Source organism: Camelus bactrianus, chromosome 19, assembly GCF_048773025.1.
Source record: "Camelus bactrianus isolate YW-2024 breed Bactrian camel chromosome 19, ASM4877302v1, whole genome shotgun sequence".
Classification (NCBI taxonomy): domain Eukaryota; kingdom Metazoa; phylum Chordata; class Mammalia; order Artiodactyla; family Camelidae; genus Camelus; species Camelus bactrianus.
The window spans coordinates 48,251,579-48,274,353 of record NC_133557.1 but is presented as its reverse complement, the minus strand read 5'-3'; the positions used below and the strand labels follow the sequence as shown (position 1 = coordinate 48,274,353).

General features: G+C 37.7%; 1 protein-coding gene across 7 annotated transcripts in view; it reads right to left on the bottom strand.

The window, feature by feature from the left end:
- Positions 1 to 22,775, bottom strand: part of LOC105083132 (threonine aspartase 1) — a 261,114-nt gene that overhangs the window by 123,399 nt on the left and 114,940 nt on the right. For all 7 annotated transcript variants that reach the window (XR_006721050.2, XR_006721051.2, XM_045508688.2 and 4 more), the window contains one exon: positions 5,158 to 5,268. Coding sequence is in view for 5 of the 7 variants with exons in the window: in XM_045508688.2 (XP_045364644.2) it covers positions 5,158 to 5,268 (111 nt within the window). In the remaining 2 variants the exon portion in view is untranslated. The remainder of the gene's footprint in view (positions 1 to 5,157; positions 5,269 to 22,775) is intronic.

Genomic DNA, 22,775 nt, shown 5'->3' with positions numbered 1-22,775 from the left:
GGGGAAAACAGCAATGGGGGAAAATAAGAATCAAAATCTCTGCTGTCATAGTTTATGCCATGCTGAAGGGAAAGAGACAATAGTAAACAAAAAGGTACAGAATAAATCAAGTGCTTAAGAAGAAACACAAACCAGAGTAGGAGGAGAGAAAGAGAAGTTAAAATTTTAGGTAGGGTGGTTAGGAAAGACCTCTTTGAGGAGATGACATGCAAGCAAATGTGGTCTCTTCAGCTGGACCACCAATTCTGTGAAAGACACCATAAATTCTGAGAACAAGCTCAAGGTCTCAACTTCCCTCTCAAACTCCAGGCCCATACAGCCAACTAACTGTCATGCCTGCAAACACCTCTATGCCAACATGGTCAAAATCAAGCTCATTCTCTCTACATGTCTAGTGTTTCATACATGACATTCTTATCTCTTATTGGCATTGCGATTCCAAGTCCAGGAGAATCAAAACTCTAGTTACTTTGATGCCTCTTTCACTGCATCTGTCCCTTTAATCATCTGTCAAGAATCTCAAAGATTCTGCCTTTGAGAGTCTCTGGCACCTGACTCTCCTTTCCATCCACTCTAGTTGCGCTTCTCCAATTGTCATGGCTTCAAATTAGTAGCTTCACCTACAGGATCTCCCTCCTCCAATCTATCCCACATCCTAGTGTAACACTAGCCAAAGCCTTACAGTAAGTCCAGTTTGGGGTTTGGGTTTTTTTTCCACTTATAATTACACCACTCTCCCTAATGCACTCTGTTCACTTGTTAAACCACATCACTAGTTGTTCAAAAAACCAGTCCAAGATTTTCCCTCCTGATGGTACCTCATTCAAGACACTCTCCTTGATCAACCAGACACCTCTTCCTCTGCTTCTTTTAAACTCCGTTTAATTAGGAATTTTTTCATAAAACATAGAAATAATGTACGTAACATATAATTTATTAAGCATATTAATGGAGCATGTGTCCATTAATCCACCAAACAACTAGAAAAACCCAACACTAGCCCCCAGTACTGTTGAGACCTGTCAGGTCTTCCCTCCCAGAGGAAACCACTACCCTGAATTACTTTTTAATAATGTCTTGCCATATGCACATGTATAATTAGTGTATGGTTTTGCAAAGTTGTATTAATGGTGGGAACACTGACTGTAGTCCTTTACAAACTGTATTTTTAACTTAGCATTATGATTTGAAGGTTCATCCATATTGACGTGTGTCACTGCAGTCCATCCGCTTTCACTGCCACATAGTACTCTCCCACGGATGGACATTAACAGTGGTTTCTATTTTTTGCTGTTAAGAAAAAACAATGCTGTAGGTATTCTTGTGCGTGAAATCTAGGGCACGTACACATAGTTAGGACTAGAATTCCTGGCTCGTGGGGCACACACATGTTCTACTCGTCATGATAATGGTAAACATTTTCCAAAATGATTATACCTACTTAAAAACATCAATGTCTAAAACATACTTATTGCATATTTTCTACCTAGTGATTCTAGTATCTAAAGATTTTGGTGGTCTGGTTAAAGTTTCTGTTGATATATTTTCTCTCATGGTTGCCCTCCTTTATGTGTGTTTTATTTTAATTTAAGCTTTTATTTTGAATTAATATTTGAGCTCTTCTTCAAGATCTGGAGTTGAAAGAATCTTGCTTCAGGAAGGATCTTCTTTTTCTTCTGTCAAGCCCCTGGCAGCTTCATGTATCTAAGGCTCTCTTAAGCAAAAATTCTCCCTCATTCATTTGAAAGTGTGATCTTGCCATGAGTATTTTGTCCAGAATTGTTAGATTATTTGCAAAGGCTCCAGGATCTCCATTTCATGAAATTGCCAGGAAGGGAAGTCCCTGTACTTCCTGAACTTTAGTATGAAACATACTGCATCTTAGATTTCACTGATGGCACATCTGCCTTTTTCCTTCTCCTAAAAGGCAAGTTCCTTGATAATAAGGCTGCTCTGCTGTGTTTACTTGCAACTCTTTAATAGTAGCCAGCAAAGTACATACGTGACTTTTAACTAATATTTAAATAAAAAGATGTTAAAAATTCTCAAGGTATAAAAACCTTGGAGAAAAGGAAAAGAATAGAATTCTAGAATTGGGGAAAAAAAAAAAAAGCCTTGGGCCCCAGAATTAGTAATGAATAATGCTTTGGGGAATGCCTAATTTATTATTTTCTTTATTTTGCAATTTGGACATATGTGTACAATAGGCCATATATCACAATGCTTATAATAATGAAGGAGAAACATGTTTGATTTTTGACTAGATAAAAAATTGGTTCTCTTAGGAATGACTTTAGTGTTAAAAAAAAAAAAAGAAACATGAAGAATATGGAGAAAAGTCTTGTAAAAATCCAAAAATGCACTGGTGAAGAGAACAATATGTTTTTAAGTTTTCTAAATTATAAGGAAACTCATGAAACATAATCGACGACCTCAGATAAGAGGTTAAAGTGTGTAATGATGATGTACTTTTGTTCCTCCTGTGAAGGTAATGCTCATGAATTATCAGGGCTTTAGCTAAGAACCTGGTCATTAAAAGAAAATATTTATCAAACATAACTTCTCAAGTTGGCAGAAAATCATGAGTGGACTTAGAGACCCTTCCGTCTCTATTGTTGATGGCATTCATCCCTCGACAGTAAACCTATGATGTCAATAAGAGCGTAAGAACATTCCCCAAAGGAATAAAATAAACACAGAGCAAAAACCACTTTTTAAAAATCATGATACTATACACCATGTAGAGTTTTTCAATAATAGTCACATAGACTGCAGGCTGATGACACCAACAACTTAGCTTAGAAATGCAGAGAGAAGACAAGGGAAATTTGACTTTTACAGATAACATTTCATCAGCCATTATATTTAGTAGAGAGTCAAACCAACTAAAAAATGTACTGCGATATTACTTGCTGAGAACTGAGAAGGAAGCTATAATGACACCCTGAAGTCCACATACCACATGTGCAGCCACAGTTTGCATGAAAAGAGAATAATTCATGAAACCAAGTTCGTTCAAAAATAACCATGAATAGGAAAAGTCACATTTGAATCGTGTATGTGTGTGTGTGTGATTTAAAAAGCACAACTGAAAAGGAAATCTATTTATTTCTCTTCCCTACTTAACTAAGCATTCAGTCTATAATCAGCTGGTTAGCATGAAGTATTATTAAGGCACTATTTTTACAGTACCCATTTTTATGGGTTTTGTACGTTACACGAACAGTGGTTTTTTTAAAAAAAATGCACGAATTGGTTATTCTGCTTTATGCTTCCTATATTAAATCAAACCAAAGCTCTGGATCTTGGCATGATGGTAATACAAGTGGAAACAACATTTTAATCTTCAAAATGTCTTTCAATTTTACTCCATTCTATCACATTAAAGTCTCATTTATCAAAAATAGAGTTTTTAAAGAACCCTACATTTAAGATCATTTTAGAGTTTGCTTCAAATGGCAAAAAAAAAAAAGCAAGAAAAAATCTTCACTTTAATAAGACTGCTTCAGAAAAAAATATAGAAAAACAATTATTTAATCATAGTGTAAAATTACTTTTTAAAAAATCCCTTATTGCTGTGGAAGGTCAGAGTTATCAAACATACTACCACTCAAAAGACAGGTACACTTCACTCCAGAGGGTGGCCTACTGTGTCAGCAACTCCAGGCCAGTCCCAGCCTGGCCAAACCAGTGAATTTTTCTGCAACCTGGTGGCCATACCACACCTTCCCCAAAAAGGTCTGAGCCCCTCCCAAGTATGTCCTTCCCTGGACACTCTCTCTCAGTTCCAGAGCACCACAGAGAGTTTTCTCATAGCTTACAGTCACTCTCTTGTTAGTTAGCGATTCCTTGTATTAAATTTCCCCTGGTTAACCTTATGTACAACTTCTACCTCCTGGCTGGACCCAGAGGGCCACATCCTCCAGTAGCAAAATCTATCAATATTTCTGCTTTCTCCACTGAAGCCTCCCTCAAAATCACCATTTCCTCTCCATCACCTGGATCATTCCCAGCCCCCAAGCTCCCTCCCATAGAGATGGGCTTGGACAACCTTAGATCTACTCTATAAACCCTCCCCTAAAGCATCATTTTATTTATCAACTTAAGAACACATAAAGGTTCTTTCCTTCCTATCAGACTGAATGTGAACTCCTACAGTGAGATTTTAAGGCCCTCTGTGCCCTGGCCCCACCTGGCCAAGCCAGCCCTGCCCACTTCCCTCCAGATAAGACACACAGGCGTCTAGCCCTCACCGTGCCTAACCCCACTGTTAGGTCTGTGCTCCTTTCCTCCCCTCCTCTCCCTGTCTTCTGGGGCCAGTTCCAGGGGCCCATCATCCACGAGTCCTTTTCGGGTGGACTTTCTCCTACACTTTTGTCTGCGTCGTCCTCACCACATAATTAGCACCTTATCATATTCTGTCTTAATTCTCTAAGTGGAGCTACTCCCTAGATTAACCCTGGGATACTCCTTCCCTAGTTAATGTGCTCATGGCTTATTACCCTTTTTCACTGTGCTTTGTATTTCCTATACAACTTCACAAGTCTTTCCACAGTGGTAAGCTCAATGTTAAACGATGGGAAAAATCAGACTAAGTCAAATTGTTTTAACCCCAAGTAACGATTTTGTACAGAGCCACTGCTGGGCTACACAAAATCTTTCTAGAGATTAGAAAAGGCACCCCTTCCTCCAAGCAGATGCAGCCTCACAGCAGGTTACGTGGCAAACAGAACGCAGCAGGATCCCAACTCAACCCTATACAACGTACATGGCAGCACTAGATTCGTGAAGACAACACTGACTTTTAAAAAAAGAGTGAAACTGTGTTACAAAAAAACTTTTAGAGGAGGGTTTCCCTTGATTATTTTAGTAGAATTTTATTCTTGTGTATCACTCTAATCCCGGACCATGTCTCACAACTTGGGCAGTTGATTAATTATAATGGTAAACTGCATGCTGTAGTAGCTATCTTGAGTAGCTATTTATAGTAGCTATATTTACTTCTTTTCACAGCCAATATTAATTGAGGGTCTAAGTCTATGCCAGGCCCTGGACCTAGGTCTAGCAATATCAATGTGGTACCTGACTCATGAAACTTACAGCTCAGTGAAACAATCTCGATTTCGAAGGAAGTAATTTTCTAAACATTATACTTACTGATAAACTTGTTTTGCATAGTCTCCAGCAGAGCTTGGTGAGCATCTTCAGCTTGTAAAGCATGTGAACATTCTCTAGCCAGTATGGTGCGCACAAGATGCTCCCCACATCCTGGAAATACAAGGAAACCAACAGCAGTTGAGGAAAAGCAGTACTAAACATCCTTCTTGAATTACTAGCATTAAAACACCGTTACGCGCCACTTAAGAGGTAGTTATGCCAGAGAATAATTCAGTGATGGATGAAATGATTTCTAAGGACAATCTACTAATTTTAGTAACAAGATTTGGCAGAAACTAAAGAAACACGAAGGACACAAAGAAAAATAAAAGGGAACCCCCCTTTCATAGGAATAATTCACATAATACAGGAGTTTAGATTCCCTACCTAGGAATCACCTAGGGTTCTGTCTCATTTTCACTGATGGCTAACTACCAAAAACTGTTTAGAATGTCTTTATTTGTTTACATTCATTTGGCCCGAGTCTCCCATTTTCTCTCTGGCACCCCACACATGAGGGAGCGTGGGAGAAATCTAGGCAGCCAGGGGCAACCTGAATCTCCCCCACCTACTCTCCACCTCAGTGCCCACCATACACCAGCAAATGCAAAGTGGACTTAATAAAATGGCACATTTCTCACCTTCTTAATTTACATATACTCTCTGTAGTTCTAAAGAAAGAGTGCATTTTAACCCTCTGAGGTGAACTGGGACCTTTCAGCCACAGGGAGGGAGGGCAGGCATGGCAGCGGGGGGAGGCACTGCCTAGAATTCCACTGCAGTTCTACCTGCTTAGAGAAGAAACTGCCACAACAGTAGAGACAAGGGAAATTTAATTTGTAGGCTGATAAGTTCACATAAAAGATTTCTGAAGAAAGAGCTTGACTTTTTCCTAGAAATATAAAATATATTAAAAAAAGCTACTTTGATAAACATTGGAGAAGTATGCCCATTTTAAAAAATACTAAATGCCAGTTGAAACACTTTTTAAATATAAAATCAATTTAATTAACAAAAAGGTCAGTGTCCTTGTACCCAAACAAGAACAGTAGATACGTAAAGACTTTGGTATCTTTTATATAAAACTTTTTTCCATTAAAAATGATTCCTCCCCCAACTGAACTTCCGCTTCCCATCTCTTAAAAAAAAAGAAGATTCCTACAAAAGACGTTCTACTACTTTATTAGAAAATCGAGCCCTCTGCTAATTCATGTAATAGGTGAAAGGTATCAAATGATCTAAGCATCTGTTGAGACTAAAGGAGAAGTAAGGCTCAACTCTACAGATCAGAAAATCACAGAGAAAGAAGGAGCATCTCCAGGGTCCACTCAGATTCTCCAAGGGGACCAAGGACAATATAACGTTTTTTTCACGTCATGAATCTGCATGCAGGTATAAACATGCACACACATGCAAACACACATGCACACACGCACGCACACACGCACGCACACACAGGCACACTACACTGGTAAATGGAAAATGGAGAGGGGAGGATCTCAGCAATCAAAAAGAAATGTGGACTAAGATTATGAAATAAACAACTTCTTTTAAATAATGTCTAAAAAAATCTTAAATACAGGAAGCCAAAACCAACACAAACTGATACAACATACAGTCTCTGTTTGGCTAGTATATACTGTGACAGTCATTAGGCACTAACAGCAAATCTCCCTTAAACATATTATCTGTAATTGTTCAATAATGTTGGTGCCGTTCATTTGAGAAATTTTCTCTTCATATGTACAGCTCCCCTCTCCCCTCTCTCCCTCACTTTCTCTGCCCTCCAGATAACCACGCACATATGCACACACACATACACATGTATATTATGTATGCACATACATTATACACTCATTGCCAAAAATACAAAACATTCAATACCTGTCAAAGGTTTTTTTCTAATCATTTATTTTTTGCCAGAAATAACTTTCCTGTATTTTTTGTAAAGTAAATGTAAATATCTTTCAAGATCTAAGTATCTCTTTGTGAGTATCTATCCTTAGACAAAGATCTAGATGTGCAGTTTAATGTATAACTTTGTGGGCAGGACTATGATGATGTCTAATTTTTTTAATTTTTTACAATATTATTTTTATAATCAGGGAAAAATTAAAATGAAGCTAATAGAAAAGAAACCACTTTTGACATTTGCTATGTAGAGACACTGTGCTAAGCTCATGGAACTCCATAAATTTTAATTCCCTTTGTGTACATATTTGATGTTGAACAGTGAAATGTTATACTTTAGAACAATAATAATTGTTAGGAAATTGGTATATTACAAGTTAAATGGGTGTTCAGAAGGTTATGTACACATGCCTCAAGTCAAATAGCTAAACCACATGAAGCTAACATTACATCAAAAACACATAGTATGTGTCAGAGAGATTTTTTCCCTCTGTTGTTACACAGGAATATGTAGGGTTTTCCAATGATTGATTTTTTTAAACAAGAAACTTAAAATTACGACTTCTATTTGACGTATATCACCTTCAACATAAGATTCTTGACACCAAAGGTTTGTTCTTCTACAGGTTCCAATCAAAGAAAATTTTGACTTCTGTGGTTTTGTCCACAAAATTCCAAGGTTTCTTAGAATATGCTGCCATACAGCTGAAGTGTAATTCAGAGGCAAACAGTTCCATTCTTTATTCATAGATACTAGAAATAATTCTTCCAGTACATCCTCCTTTTGTCCTTAATCCTACAAGCAAGAGTGTGTGTACATTCTGAGATTTTAGCAGAAATGTGGATTGTACAAAGAATGAAGACCTAACAACAAACCTAGAGGAAAGTGATAAATACCAATCTCTAAAAGCACTTAGATTTCTGCTCAAGATGGCAGAGTGTAAGGACCACGAGTTCGCCTCTCCTTGTGACTAAAAGGAAACCACAACTGACTGCTAAACAATGAACAAAAAAAAGACTGGAATGTAGCAAAAAAATTCTCCTTCAACTGGAAACATAAAAAGGGAACCACAGTAGGACAGTAGGAGGGGAGTGCTCATGATATAATCACGCCCCATACCCCCCGGGTGAGTGACCCACAAGCTGAAGAATAATTAAGTCACAGAGGCCCTCCCACAGGAGTGTGAGCTCTAAGCACCATGTCAGGTTCCCCAGCCCGGGGTTCTGGCATTGGGAGGAGGAGGAGACTCCAGGACATCTGGTTTTGAAGGCCAGTGGGGCTCAACTCCAGGAGCCCCACGGGACTGAGGGAAACAGAGACTTCTTTCTCTTGGGAAGCATACACAGAATCTCTCGTGTGTCAGGTCCAAGGGCAGAGGCAGTGATTTCATAGGAGCTTGGAACAGGCCTGCCTGCTGGTTTTGGAAGGTCTCCTGGGGACATAAGGGACAGCTGAGGCTCACCCAGAGGACGTAAAAGCTGGTGGTAGACATTCTGGGAGTGTTCATCTACATGAGCTTTCCTGGAGGCTGCCATCTTGATTGGATCATTAGCACGAAGACCTAGCTCCACCCAACAGCCTGTAGGGAAGCCTCAGATCAAACAACATACTGGGTGGGAACACAGCCCCACCCATCAGCAGACCTCCTGAGCCAAAAATGCCTCTAGACATGACCCTACCCACCAGATGTCCAGGATCAAGCTTCACCCAGCAGTGGGCAGGCACCAACTTCTACTGCCAGGAAACCTGCATAAGCCTCTAGTCCAACTTCATCCACCAGGGAGCAGAAACCAGAAATAAAAAAACAACAATCCCAAAGTCTGTGGAAGGAATCCACAAGCACAGGCCAGAGTCTACAATGGGACTGCCTGGACCCTGGCCCTTGGGTGACAGACAGGAGTGTACTGCTGGGATGCAAAGGACCCCTCCCACAGAGGGCCACCTCTCCAAGGTCAAGAAATGTAATTAACGTACCTAAAAATACAAATACAAAGATTGACAATATGAGGCGGTAGAGGAATATCTCCCAGACCAAGGCACAAGATAAAATCCCAGAAGAATAAATAAGTGATGAAGAAATAGGCATTTTATCCGAGAGTTTAAAGTAATGATGGTGAAGATGTTCAGAGAACTCAAGAGGAGTAGAGATGCACTGAGTGAAGTTTTTAACAAAGAGTTGGAAAATATAAAGAACACCCAAACAGAGTTGAAGAATAAAATCACTGAAATGAACAATATACTAGAAGGAAACAAGAACAGATTAAATGAGGCAGAAGAACAGATCAATGAGCTAGAAGACTGATTACTGGAAATCACTACTGCAGAAGACAAAAAAAAAAAAAAGAATGAAAAGAAGTGAGGATAAGAAGTGAAGAAGTACGAGAACTCGGGGACAACATGAAGTGCACTAATATTCACATTATAGGGGTCCCAGAAAGAGAAGGGAGAGAGAAAGGACATGAGAAAATTTTTGAAGAGATAATAACTGAAAACTTCCCTAACTTAAGAAAGGAAAACGGTCAACCAAGTCCAGGAAGCACAGGGAGTACCACACAGGATCAACCCAAAGAGGAATATACCAAGGCACACAGTCATCAAATTGACAAAAATTTAGGATAAGGAGAAAATATTAAAATTAGCAAGAGAAAAGCAACAAATAATATACAAGGGAACTCGCATAAGGTTATTAGCTGATTTTTCAGCAGAAATTCTACAGGCCAGAAGGGAGTGGGCAAGATATATTAAAAGTGATGAGAGGGAAAAACTTACAACCAAGAATACTCTATCCAGCAAGGCTCTCATTCCAATTTGATGGAGAAATCAAAAGCTTCACAGATAAACTAAAGCTAAAAGAATTCAGAACCACCAAACCAGTTTTACAACAAATGTTAAAGGAATTTCTCTAGTCACTGAACCATAGGAAAAGAGAACAAAAAGAAGAAAGAAAATAAAAAAAATAAAGATCTAGAAAAGATTGCTTTGGCAGTCTGGGGCCTTTTATGGTTCCATATAAATTTTGAAATTGTTCTAGTTCTATGAAGAATGTCGTGAGTATTTTGACAGGAGTCACACATTTGATCTGTGGGTTTCTTTGGGTAGTAGGGCTATTGTGATAATGTTGATTCTTCCAATCCAAGAGTACAAGATATCTTTCTAATTCTTTGTATCATCTTCAATTTCCTTCATCAGTGTTTTACAGTTTTCAGAGTATAGGTAACCTCCTTGGTTAAGTTTATTTCTAGGTATTTTGTTCTTTTTGATGCAATGGAAATGTTTATGCCAGTTATAAAATTCTGGTTTTTGAAATGAAAAAAACAGTGAATGAAGGGCTGCAAATGGCAAAATATTCTTCTTTCTTGTGGGTGAGTTGTATTCCATTGCATATATATGCTGCATCTTCTTTATCCATTCATCTCTTGATGTGCAGTTAGGATGCTTCCATATCTTGGCAATTATAAATAATGTTGCTGTTAATAGTAGGGTATGTGTATCTTTTTAAATTAATTCTTATTTTGTGGTTGGCTTTATTTCTTTGATAACTATGTAAGTTTAAAAAGTTAAAGCTGTAAACATTCTTAGAAACAATGAACAGTACACATATGTACATTTTTTAAAATAGGTGCAGTATATTGTACATATGTGTTTACATGCAATATATTGTAAATGTGCAGTCAAACTGTAACAATTCTACTTAATAAAAATGAAAATTTTTAAAAAGAACTTAGAAAAGTACACACTTATTTAGCATCAATGACAATTAAGTGGATGGAAACACATAGTGAATTCACAACTTATGTTTTAAAAAGCATTTGTCACCTTTGGAAAATGCTATGGAACTAATTCACTATTCTGAAAAGGATAAATGAAAGAAAACAATCAAGCATTTCTCTGTCCTTCCTATAGGAACCACATAGCAGGGTCACCAAAAAGTTCATGAAGGAAAATGTTCTCCAAAGAAGCTAATGAATGAAGAAGAAGTTAACAAAATTAGAATATAACCATTTGTAACCTATAATGTAATAACTGATATAGGTAACACTCATCAATGGCTGCTAATATTACAAAAACACACAACCAGACATGATGTCTCAATAAAATTATACCTTGGTAGTCTTGCCCAATACCAAAAAAATTACACCTCAATTTGATAAAGCCTCTAAGTTCAATCACTAATTTCTGGAAATAAAGAACTTCTACTGAATTGTTTCTTCATATGTTCAGGAACAAGGCAATGATGTCTGTTTTTATCATTTTTATTCAACAATATTCTGGAGGTTTGATCCATTGCACTAATTCAAGAAAAAGAAATAAAAGGCACAAAGGCCAAGAAGGAAAAAGCAAAACTGCTCCTATTTGCAGATGATACAATTGTTTACATAGAAAATCTCCAGGGCATCTACAAAACCACCACTAGAAGTATCTCTCCAGATTCTTCCTACTAGTTAGGAGTCTAGGACAAAGGTTTTCAGCAGATACCTGCTGGTGTTTATCAGTCCCTAAAATATGAACTTGATTTTCATTTTTCCCCTCATCCATTCATTCACCAGACTGTCACTGAGCACCTACTTGGTGCTAGACCCAGAGTACACAGTAGTTGGGAGAGGAGCTGCTGCATGTTGTCAGATCTCCCCAGAGGTGCTGGACCAGTCCAGATGCCAGTGCCTTGACTGTGTGCTCTATAGACCAACCTTGGGGATTTGGTTTGGAGCCCTGTACTCAGCAGAAACCCTAGACATTCCACAGCCTGCTGAGAGCCAGCCAATCTCCATGGCCAGGTCTTCTCCCATTAATCCCAACCCCTGGCCCAGCCCCAGCTCACTTTCCTAGTGTGCTTCCTATTGGTGAGACTCCAATATGCCCCACACCTAAGACATCACAATTATAACATAGTTCCTCTCTTGGAAGCAACCCTCAACCTTTCACAACCCACACTGAACATTCCAAACCACACACACGCACACGCACACGCACACACACACATGCTTATAACGCAGAATGAGTAGATGCAAAACACAGAGGGGTTACCAAACCAAGAAGTGGTGATAACAGAACAGAGGCTGACAAACATTTTCTGTAAAAAGAAAAAGAAAGATAAACATTTTAGGCTTTGCAGGCTACACCTGATCTCTGTCAAACACTCTTTTATTTTTGTAACAACCCTTTAAAAAACTAAAAATCATTCTTTTCTCATGGGGCATGCAAATATCAACCACAGGCCAGATTTGCCCACAGATCATAGTTTGACTAGCCTTGTAATAGAACCAAGATAAAAAGGGAGATCATAATTTTTAAAAACAGGGCAATCTGGGAGCCAGAGGTTGGGAGAGGTGTGCAGGTTTTTTCAAGGAATCAAATAAAACTTTTCAAATTAAAAAAAAATTATTTAAAACTCAATGCAAGAGAGACAATTAGAATATATATCCATGGAAAAACACTTAAAAACAAACTAGAATGATCAAGAGAAGGAAAATGAGGAGTTAAGAAATCTGAAATGTAAAATGAGAACATCCAACATATTAACAGGCATTTTGAAAGAGAAGAGAAAGAACAGGGGAAGAAATAATAAATAAGAGTTTCCAGAATTTAAGTTACACGGAAATCTTTAAAGAGAAGATGGATACAGAGTTCCAAAGAAGATGAATAAAAAACAAACCCATCCTTAGGTGTACCATGTGAAACTCTAGACTAAAGACAAAGGGAAAATATTAAAAACTAATTATAAAGAAAAAGAAGATCATCTACAAAATTTTTTTAATTTATAAATTTAACTGGCAAGTTATATATTCTCAAGCAATAGAAGACATCAGAAGATTAGTATCTTAAAAATGCTAAGGCAATAAACAAACAGAAAAAAAAAACTTGTCAACCTTGAGTCAGTTAAACTACCATTTTAGAATGAGGTGAATATAAAAAGTTTCAAACTTACACACTCATTCCTTTAAGACTTAAGCTCCCAGCTTTCTTCTGCTCTGCCCAACACTACACCTTGTCATAATTCTTGCTGATTTTAATATTTACCTAGATAATGATCCCAACAGCTTGGCTTCTAGATTTTCTGATATCCTCTCTTCAAATTACCCACATTACCTTGTAAATTCATTCCCATGACTATGTCATAATCAGTAACATCAACTCCTCCACAGACTCACTGCCATCATTCCACCCCTCCTATCTTTCCAGCTCATCTTTTGAGCACTCCTATTCCAACATTCTCTCCACCTCATCAAAAAGTGCCACCCATTAATTTTGCTGCTTTTTAACTATCCCTCACTCCACTTAGGCGCTCACTTTCCTCCTTATCCAACTGAATTCCATGCTTCATCAACGTACACCCATCCTGAAAGCCTCCGTGTTTTGCTCACTTCTTCAAACTTATCTGTCAAAAGCCCACACTGGAGTATCAGTCAGAACAAGTACACAAAGCTGCAAAAACAAACAACCCCCAAATCTCAGTGGCTTAATACAACAAAAATATAAATTCTCTTTAATGTTATAAGCTGTATCTGGATCACCAGGAATTGTGCTCCAAAGCCACTCAGGAACAAGCCTAGGGTGATGGAAGCGCCACCATCTATAAATGCACCTCCTGGATCGTTTCCCCACTGGGAGAGCCAATGGGCTACCCAGGGCCATTTTATAGCTTTAGCCTGGAAGTCACACATACCATGTCCACTCTAGTCCACTGGCCAGAAACAGCCATATGGGCTCAGGCAACTGCAACAGGGCTGTGAAATATGAAGGAGCAGTGGATGTTCAGAGAGGGCTACGTTAAATGCCTCAGCAACATCTGACTAAATGCAACTTCCCATGCCTGCACCTGCACAGCTAATCAAGGCACAGCAGGTATCCTGCGACCACAGGGTGACATGCACGAGGAGGAAGGCCTGACCACAGAGGAAGGGAGGAGACGGAGGGCAGACCCAGGACCAGACAGCACCGCTGGGTAGCCCAACCAGCCCGTCTCTTCTGAGGCCTCTCGTTACATGAGATAAAAAACAAAAGAAAACAAAAACTATCTGTATAGGGACTGTAACTAAGTTCTCTTTTTTAAGCCCAAATGCATTCTTTTTTTCTTTTTTTGGTAAAATACTTACATAACATGAAACTTATCATTTAATCATTTTAAGTATACAATTCACTGGCATTTTTATTTGCATTGTGGTACAACCACCACCACCATCCATCTCCAGAACTTTTTCATCTTTCCAAACTGAAACTCTGTACCCATTCAACTCCCCATCCCTCCTGCCCTCTAACCCTGGCAACCACCATTCTACTTTCCATTTCTATGTGGTACCTCATATAAGTGGAATCATACATTTTTGTCCTGTTGTGACTAACTTAATTTGCTGAATACAACAGCCTCAAGGCTCATCCATACTGTAGCATGTTTCAGAATTTCCTTCCTTCTTAAGGCTGAATAATATTCCACCATATGTATATACCACATTTTGTCCATTCATCCACCAATGGATATCTGGGGCCAAATACATTCTTATAATCTATAAACAGAGCCATTTGCAGGTGAAGGAAAATGGCTCAGAAAACTTTACATTGAAAGAAGACTTCTTCCAGCTCAAACAGATGACTTTGCTTTGAGTCAAAAACAATTTCTGATAAGTTCATGTAGATGTATTTATCAGACATTATTAGCAGCAATACATGAAAAAGGTCATTTGGTCTGATAAGATTTTTTTTTACAGAAAACAATTATGTTTATTGGTTTATAATCATTTTACAATGTTGTGTCAAATTCCAGTGCAGAGCACAATTTTTCAATTATACATGAACATATATATATTCATTGTCACATTCCTTTCTCTGTGAGCTACTATAAGATCTTGTATATATTTCCCTGTGCTATACAGTATAATCTTGTTTATCCATTCTATAATTTTGAAATCCCAGTCTATCTCTTCCCAACACCCACCCCACCTTTGGCAAGATAACATTTATTTTAACTGAGTTATTATGGGAAGTTCATCATATATTTAATTTCTACCAACAACCAAATTTCTTTTTAATTTGCTTGAATAAATGAGAGTAATTTGATTAAAATAAATCCTTTCTGATGCCTGAAAATGGAGTCCCAAATATTTAAGAGCACCTTTTATCCAGGTAAAGGACGACCACTTCCCTGAGCCATATGAAACCACTTCAGGGAGGCCATCTATAGAATGCTTGTTTGTGGGTTCATTTAGAATCCAGAAAAAGTTTCGAGTTTCAAGGAAACTAGACGGGTTGATAGAGTATCTTTACTTGTTCTTCATCTTAATGTTTCCAACATTGCTATCATTTCTCTAGTGAAATGCTCACCTACATTACAAAAGAGCTGCTGTATCTTTACTAAAGGAAAAAGCTGAGAGTTCCGGGGTTAAGCAGCAAGGTCTTGTTTAGAGAACAGCTTCTGCATTCTGTGTATTCAGTTCTCTCATTCTCTCCCTCGGTCACACACACACACACACACACACACACACACACACACCCCTCTACCTTAAGGCCAAAAGATCCTGCAGAGTAGGGGTTAGTATTTTCTATTCTGCAATCAGACAGATGTTTGAATCCAACTGAGTAAGACTGGGGACTTTATTTAAGCCTCAGTTTCCTCACCTATAAAGATGGGCAGTGGGAGTAGTAATACCCACTAAGCACAAAATGAGATGGTGCACAGAGCACACAGCCCGGGGCTGGACACTCAGCAAGCACTCTGTACTGCCGTGAGCAGAATGACGGCCTTGAGAAAAACCATCGTCTATCATCTTCTTGTCTCTCTTGTTCACCTTGCGAATAAGGTGATTCCCAGCTGGCCTGACAATCACCACTGAGGGCCCAAAGTAGAGTTAAAAAGTTTAGCCTTTGATGTGCAGCTCTGAAATCCGCTGCTTCTAGAAAGCTGAGCCTTCTCAAAGGGTCAAAATGATCACACGGGTAAGCCTTTCATTAGCAGAACAGAACAAATCATGTGATAGAAGTCCACTTAGTGTGGTAGGAAACATTTTAACTGTAGTTAGCCAAGAATTATGGGTAATGCATGATTTTTATTCATTACATATTCCTTCTGTTATTTTTCCCAATTTCTGTAAAAAAAAAAAAACTATCTTTCTTTACAACAGGTTTATTGCCCAAGATCGAAGTTATAGTCCTGCATTCACAATACTTTCTCTCCAGGTAAGACAGTAAAGGGCAGGACCGGGCCTCCCATAATGGGATTTGGTCCCGTGCACCTCACGTCCCTGTATCTGAGCTTGTGACCTAACACTACAGCTGTTTTATTTCATCCGACCTCCATCACACTTGGTATTTTCACTTCAGCATGAGCGCTGGATGCATCCGCCAAGTCACAACAACTGAAAACATGCAATGTGTCAGCCCAGTAACATCACACTGTCAAAGCACATTTTAGGTCCACAAAGCCAGTAACAAACTGAAAAGACCTGCATTAAGGACAGAGAAACATGAAAAGTTACCAGCTCTTGGCTGATATTTAAGATACACCTTCATTGCATCTCAAGATAATTTTTAATTGTTTTATCTTTGTCTCACTTAGTGGAGGCAGCAGTGGTGGAAAGGAACCAAATTATTACAAAATGAAAATCAAAAGGCCCTCCTGTGTCAAGTTTTTAATGTAGGGTTGTCGTGCAGTGTTTAAATGGTAGACGATTATGACTCAATTCCTCTAGAGGATCTCAAAATGAGATTAGGATTTTTAAGTATAATTCCTAATCTTTCTCTCCTCCTCTAGACATTTCTTCTAAACAACTCTAACCTCAGTTCTGATACAAAGGGCCCCCAGAGGAGGAAAGGGAAGTTGCATTCACAGGAGAGACATAACCCACATTCCCAGGCAGCCTGCATCCAACAGCAGGCTCCGTGATGACAAAAGCTCACATTCAGTTCCGCAGGCTCACCACACATCTCCAAGGACTACTGATGATTTCGAAGTATTTATGTCATCTTATAAATGCTGCCATTTGCTCTCACTGTGGCTAGTGGGCATCTGAAAAATCTTTCAACACATCCCTGTTAGAAGTCCACAGGGACAGATAAGTAATGAAGAAAGGCCTTTCCAAATTTAAAAGGAAACATTTGGTACTTCAGTTTCCAGTATTGCAACATCTCTTTTTCAACAAAGGAATTTATTACACAGTACGTCACCTTTTCCCTGTCGGAGGATTTACTGCCAACTTTGGAGTTGGGTTACTTCTGGTTTTCAAGCCTGTCTTGTGAAATTAAAGAGAGGGCTGCCTTAAAAGTGACAGAACACACATGATTTCAGTCTTCACAGTGTCCCCATGGTTATCAAACCTGGAACCTATTATATACAAGAAAATATAAGGAGCTTTATAAAGAGATGGAATAAGCAGTGGAGATGTCTAATCCAGTCACGTCCAAAGGGTACAGTCACCTACACACGCTTAGTGTTTTCTCTATATTCAGTTCTCTCGAACCCATAACCCATTAGCACACTTTGGATATTTACAATAATATATCAAAAACAACTCAGGCTTTCCTATTTTTTAATAAATAATAAATAACCAAAAGAAAAACCAATTTTACAATTATCTCCTAGAGACTTCGTCTCTTACAAACTAGAATGTGATTCATATATGCTTTAGCATTTCACAATTATTTAAAATGCAGAAAAATATACTAGAATAGTTACACTCAAACAGGAAAATCTCTCATCTATAGCACAGTGCTAGGCATATGGCACATATATTAAATGCTGGGTATTTATCGGTTATCATATTATCATTAATTTTATTGAGAAGGTATAACCAAAGCACAAAAGATCTAACTTGTCCTTATAAGAAGTAGCTGCATAAATGGGAAGAATTCTAGTTAGTGAAGGCAAATATTTTCCTAGATTGAAAGCTATTTCAAAAAAACTAAGACATACAGGCGGAGGGGAGAGTGCGTGCTTATTAGCATGCACACGGTCCTAGGTTCAATCCCCAGTACCTCCATTACAAATAAATAAATAAACCTAATTACTACCCCCCCCAAAAGAAACTAAGAATAAAAACAAACAAGAAAGCTTCAAAAAAAAAAAAAAAAAGAGTGTGGAAATCCCTTATCCTACCTGTCACGACAGAGTGTCAGCTCTGAGGTTCACAACACAGAGGTATCTCCATCCTTTCTTTCCCTTGGCCCCTCTCTTTGTCAGAGTCACATCTCAGTGCGGCAACTTATCCAATACTCATTGAGGGCATGAATACAGATGATAGAATAGGATTTTGCTTTCTGCTCCAAGTTTTTTCCGTTTAGTTATCTAAATACAACCTCCAATCAAGGCCCCAGGAACAAATGGTCCCACGCAGCAGAAAGAATTAGAGAAAACCACCCCCTGCAGAAATGCTGTTCCTTAGCTACGTTGGAGCCCCTAAAACCCTATCACTACCACTGCATTTGTCTGGAAAACGTGCTACACGCATGAGCGTGAGACTTATCCACACTCGGGAACTTGACTAGAGCAGCAGCCACAACAGAAGCAGGCACCGTTTGTAACGTTCAGCTGACGCTCTTGTACATCTTCTGTCTGGATTTCTGCTCCATTAGAGAGAGGGATACTGATGGGAGGGACCACCTCCATCTGTGGAGCCCAAAGTGAGGCACTTCAGATCTCCGTATCTCAGTTTCCTCACTGGAAAAAATAAATGGCTTAACTTAAATGGTTCTAAATTCCTCAGGACAAAATTTTATAGATGGAAGTACTTTTGGAATTTCAGTAACTTTCTGGTTAAAATTTAGTTAAAAGGCCTGCAATGAGCAGACCACTTAGGAGAAAACCCTTTTAAAAAGCTGTTAATTCATGAAATAGTGTATCTAGACTATTTTTTAATCTACTTACTTTTTTTAAGGAAGAAAAGAAAAAATCACTGACTTACTGATTCACCATTAATTGATCAACTACCTCGTATCTGGGGCCTTTCACAAATATCATCACTGTAAGGCCTTACAATTAACTTTTAAGGAAGGGACTGTCATCTCAATTTGACAAATAAGAAAAGAGAAATGGAAGAACTAAGATTCTAAAATCCAAGTCTTGTAACTGAAAATAATACGCTTGTTTCATGAGAGTCCACCACTGTAAAAATAAGGCTAATATATCATATAAATGAAGGACATATAAACAAAGAAAATTCAAAAGCTTCAAAAACTTGAATCCATGATCAAGATCAAAGTAATAATTACCTGCAGGTAAGTAGCACAACAAATTCTGATACCAACACGTAGGTCTATAGGTAGCCCCCAATTTTAACCACAACACCCTAGACATAATCACGAAGCAGTCCTAAAGGGAAAATGCTAAAACTGGAGATTTCATTTTGCATCAAGACCACAGTGTGTATTTTATGAGTGAAAAAAAAGCCAAGGCATGGCTATAAACATCCACAATAATGTAGATGTGATGTAATGTAAAATAAATATTTCAGCATACATATTGATTATATATGTAATATAAAGCCCACAAACAGAAAGAACACATGCAAGACAGTTATACTACACTATAAATTTAACCTGTAACTACTAAGCCAGCCAATATATTAAACATTTAATTAATAATTTTCTTAATGACAAAATTTAGAAGTGATTTATGATGGTGATTTGAATGGCCAAAGCCTCTTTAAAAAGTGAAAAGGGAAGTTTGAGTTGATGTTACTTCTCAATAAATTCCTCTGTACAAAGGAGAGGCAATATAAATCATTTCATCAGTTTTAAAGCTGTACTCACAGAGTTTAAAAAACAACATTCGGTATTTGGAGGCCTCATGAAGGACGATGGGAAAAAAGTTTTAAATCTGTTCACCAGTCATTGCTTATTACTTTCTCTACTCAACACAGTGTTGAGGGTGGTTCTGAGACTGGAGAAAGACACAAAAGTTCTGAAGGTGGAAAGGAAAATGGTAATCATATTCATTTGTCTAGATCAGAGTAGAAATTAAGGAATAAGAATAAATAGTACCAAAGCTATCTTACTGCCCACTAGGCAGAACCATCATATAGCAGGTAAAAAAAAGGAAAAAGAAAATTTAAGGTAGACATCAAATGACACATGTAGCAAAAGGCAAATAGACAATATAAAATTTAGCATTTCTCAAGGTTTTCATCTGGCACTATTATTAAGAAATAATGCTAGTAAAAGAGGAAATACACTCACCTGTGTATTACTTTTTAGCTTTTCATTTTAGCCAAGAAATGTATTTACAATTTTAATGTTACCTAAAATTGTGCTTCCGAATTTTACCAAGGTCATGAGAAAAAAAGATATATCTTTGCCTAAAATTAAACAGTCTCAGGAAATTCACAGAATTCGCCAGGAAAACCCATGTATGGACTCCATAGGGTCCACAAACCCCAAATTAAGAACCCACACAGTTATCATTTTATTTCAAAATCTACAAGCATGTGGTTTTAAGTCAGTAAGCTGAACTTTCATTTTGATTTCCAATAAAAATATTTACTGCTGGGACCATGAACTCCGTGTGACAAAGACTCAGTCTAATGTGGAAATTGCAGTGAAAACAATGAAATCAGATTATCATATTAGAATCATACCATTTCCTGTAAAAAAAAGACATACTGATCCCTGGGGAAATGACCAGTTCTGGATCTGGCTAAAGAAGTGCCCAAGAGGAGTCTGAAACATCTTGTTCTATCTAAAAGCAAGAAAACTATCAAAGGTAGTCATGGCAAAGACCACACAAGCCAACTTAAAGGGGCTTTCAATGGCAAGAGATGGAACAATTTTACCAGCAAAAGGAATAAAAAGGTCCCTAACTCTTTAATGTCCTGCAAGCCTCCAAAACAAATGACTTGGATTTCCACTTCTAGTTAAGATGAAGAAAACGGCAAGAGTCTATCACTCCGACCTTAACAACAAAAGCCAACAGAGCCACCCTAACAAGAACCAATAAGCCAGATAAGCTACAACACTAGTGTTTTTTTAAAAATTCAGAGAGATGATGATGCAAAGATACCTCAAGGAACTAAATTCGCAAAAGGGACAAGCCTTTCCTATGACAGAAAAGGCCGGTGGCCTTTTTATCCCCCAGGAAGCAGTGGGAAAAGGAGAAATGCTATAGGCTAGGCTAAGGGGAAACAGGTTGAACTTTAACAAACTTTAAGTGACCACATGGGCTGACATGATGAATTAGAATCCAGGGAAGCCCCACTCACTAAGCAAGTCTGATTTCCACTCAGAGAGAGAGAGAGAGGTTTCCCCATGATTCCAAAAGCTGACAGTTGAACAATAAATAATATAAACAGATATCTAGAATTGTGCTGGTATTCAGACCCCAAGCTCTGCTGAATGGTAAATCTGAATACCACCACCAAAATACCTGAAGCCAGGAGTGAACTGTATCTACTGCTACAAGAATACCCAGCCCCAACATAATTACAAATGACACTGTAGACACATGTAAGAAGGAATATGTCCCTGTTTAGTGGCAAATCTTTTCTTTAGTCTTGTCTGTGTTCTATACGTAACATAGCATACAATCAATAATTATAAGACATGAAAGAGTAACAAACATGCCTTATAAACAAGAGAAGGAATGGTAAACAGTAGTGGACTACTAATGATCTGGATGTTGGAATTATCAGATAAGAACCTTAATTAACTAATAATTAATTGTTTTATGTAAGCATCTAATGGAAAAGGGGGAAGTTTTCATAATAATATGGGAAATCTCAGCAGAGAAAAGCTTCAAATATGAACTAAATGGAAATAATTTAAATAAAAAATATAGTATCAAAAATGAAAATGCATTCAGTGGGTTTAAGAGTAAATAGAAGATAAGCAAAAGAAAGGATCTGTGAACTTAATAATAGTCATACTAACTTATCCAAACTGAAACACAGAGAGGAAAAGAATGACCAAAAATAAAACAAAACTCCCCATATCTTTAGGATAATACCAAATGCATATAATGGCAGTCCCAGAAGAGAGAACAGAACAGAAGAAATATCTGAAGGTACGATAGCTGAGAATTTTCCAAACTTGGCAAGTGACATCAACCCAATAATCCAAGAAGTTCAGCAAAGCCTGAGAAGGATAAACACAGACAATATCACATTTAGGATCATCAGAGTCAAACTACTGAAAACAAAAGAAAAAATATTAAAAACAGGCAGGAAAAAAAGAGACATGTTACATACAAAGGAACAACCATAAAAATTCTCACCAGAAACAATGGAAGTAAAAAAGACAATTGACAAATAGGAAGTGAAAAAAGACAATAAAAAGACAAAAGACATTTTTTAATTATTGAAGGAAAAAAAGTCCACATAGAAATCTTTATGCAGAGAAAATATCCTTCAGAAATAAAGAAGAAATAAAGACTCATCACCAGCAGATCCTAACTATAAATATACTAAAGGGCATTCTTTAGGCTAAAGGGAAATACTACCAGCAAAAGCCTGATATTAGGAATAGAGTCCCAGAGAGAGGAACTAGTGTGGTAAACACTTTTTTTTTAAGTTTTAAAGCTATTAGATGTGTGTTTGTATGCATGTATGCATAAATCTCTTTAAAAGACAACTATTTAAAGCAAAAATAAATAATGATAATGTCATTTTTATAACATAATATAGACATTAAAATATATACCAAGAGCTCAAAGGATGGGAAAGGAATAATGGATTTATACTAAGAATCTAACATTGTTTGTGAAGTAATATATTATTACTCTAAAGCAGAT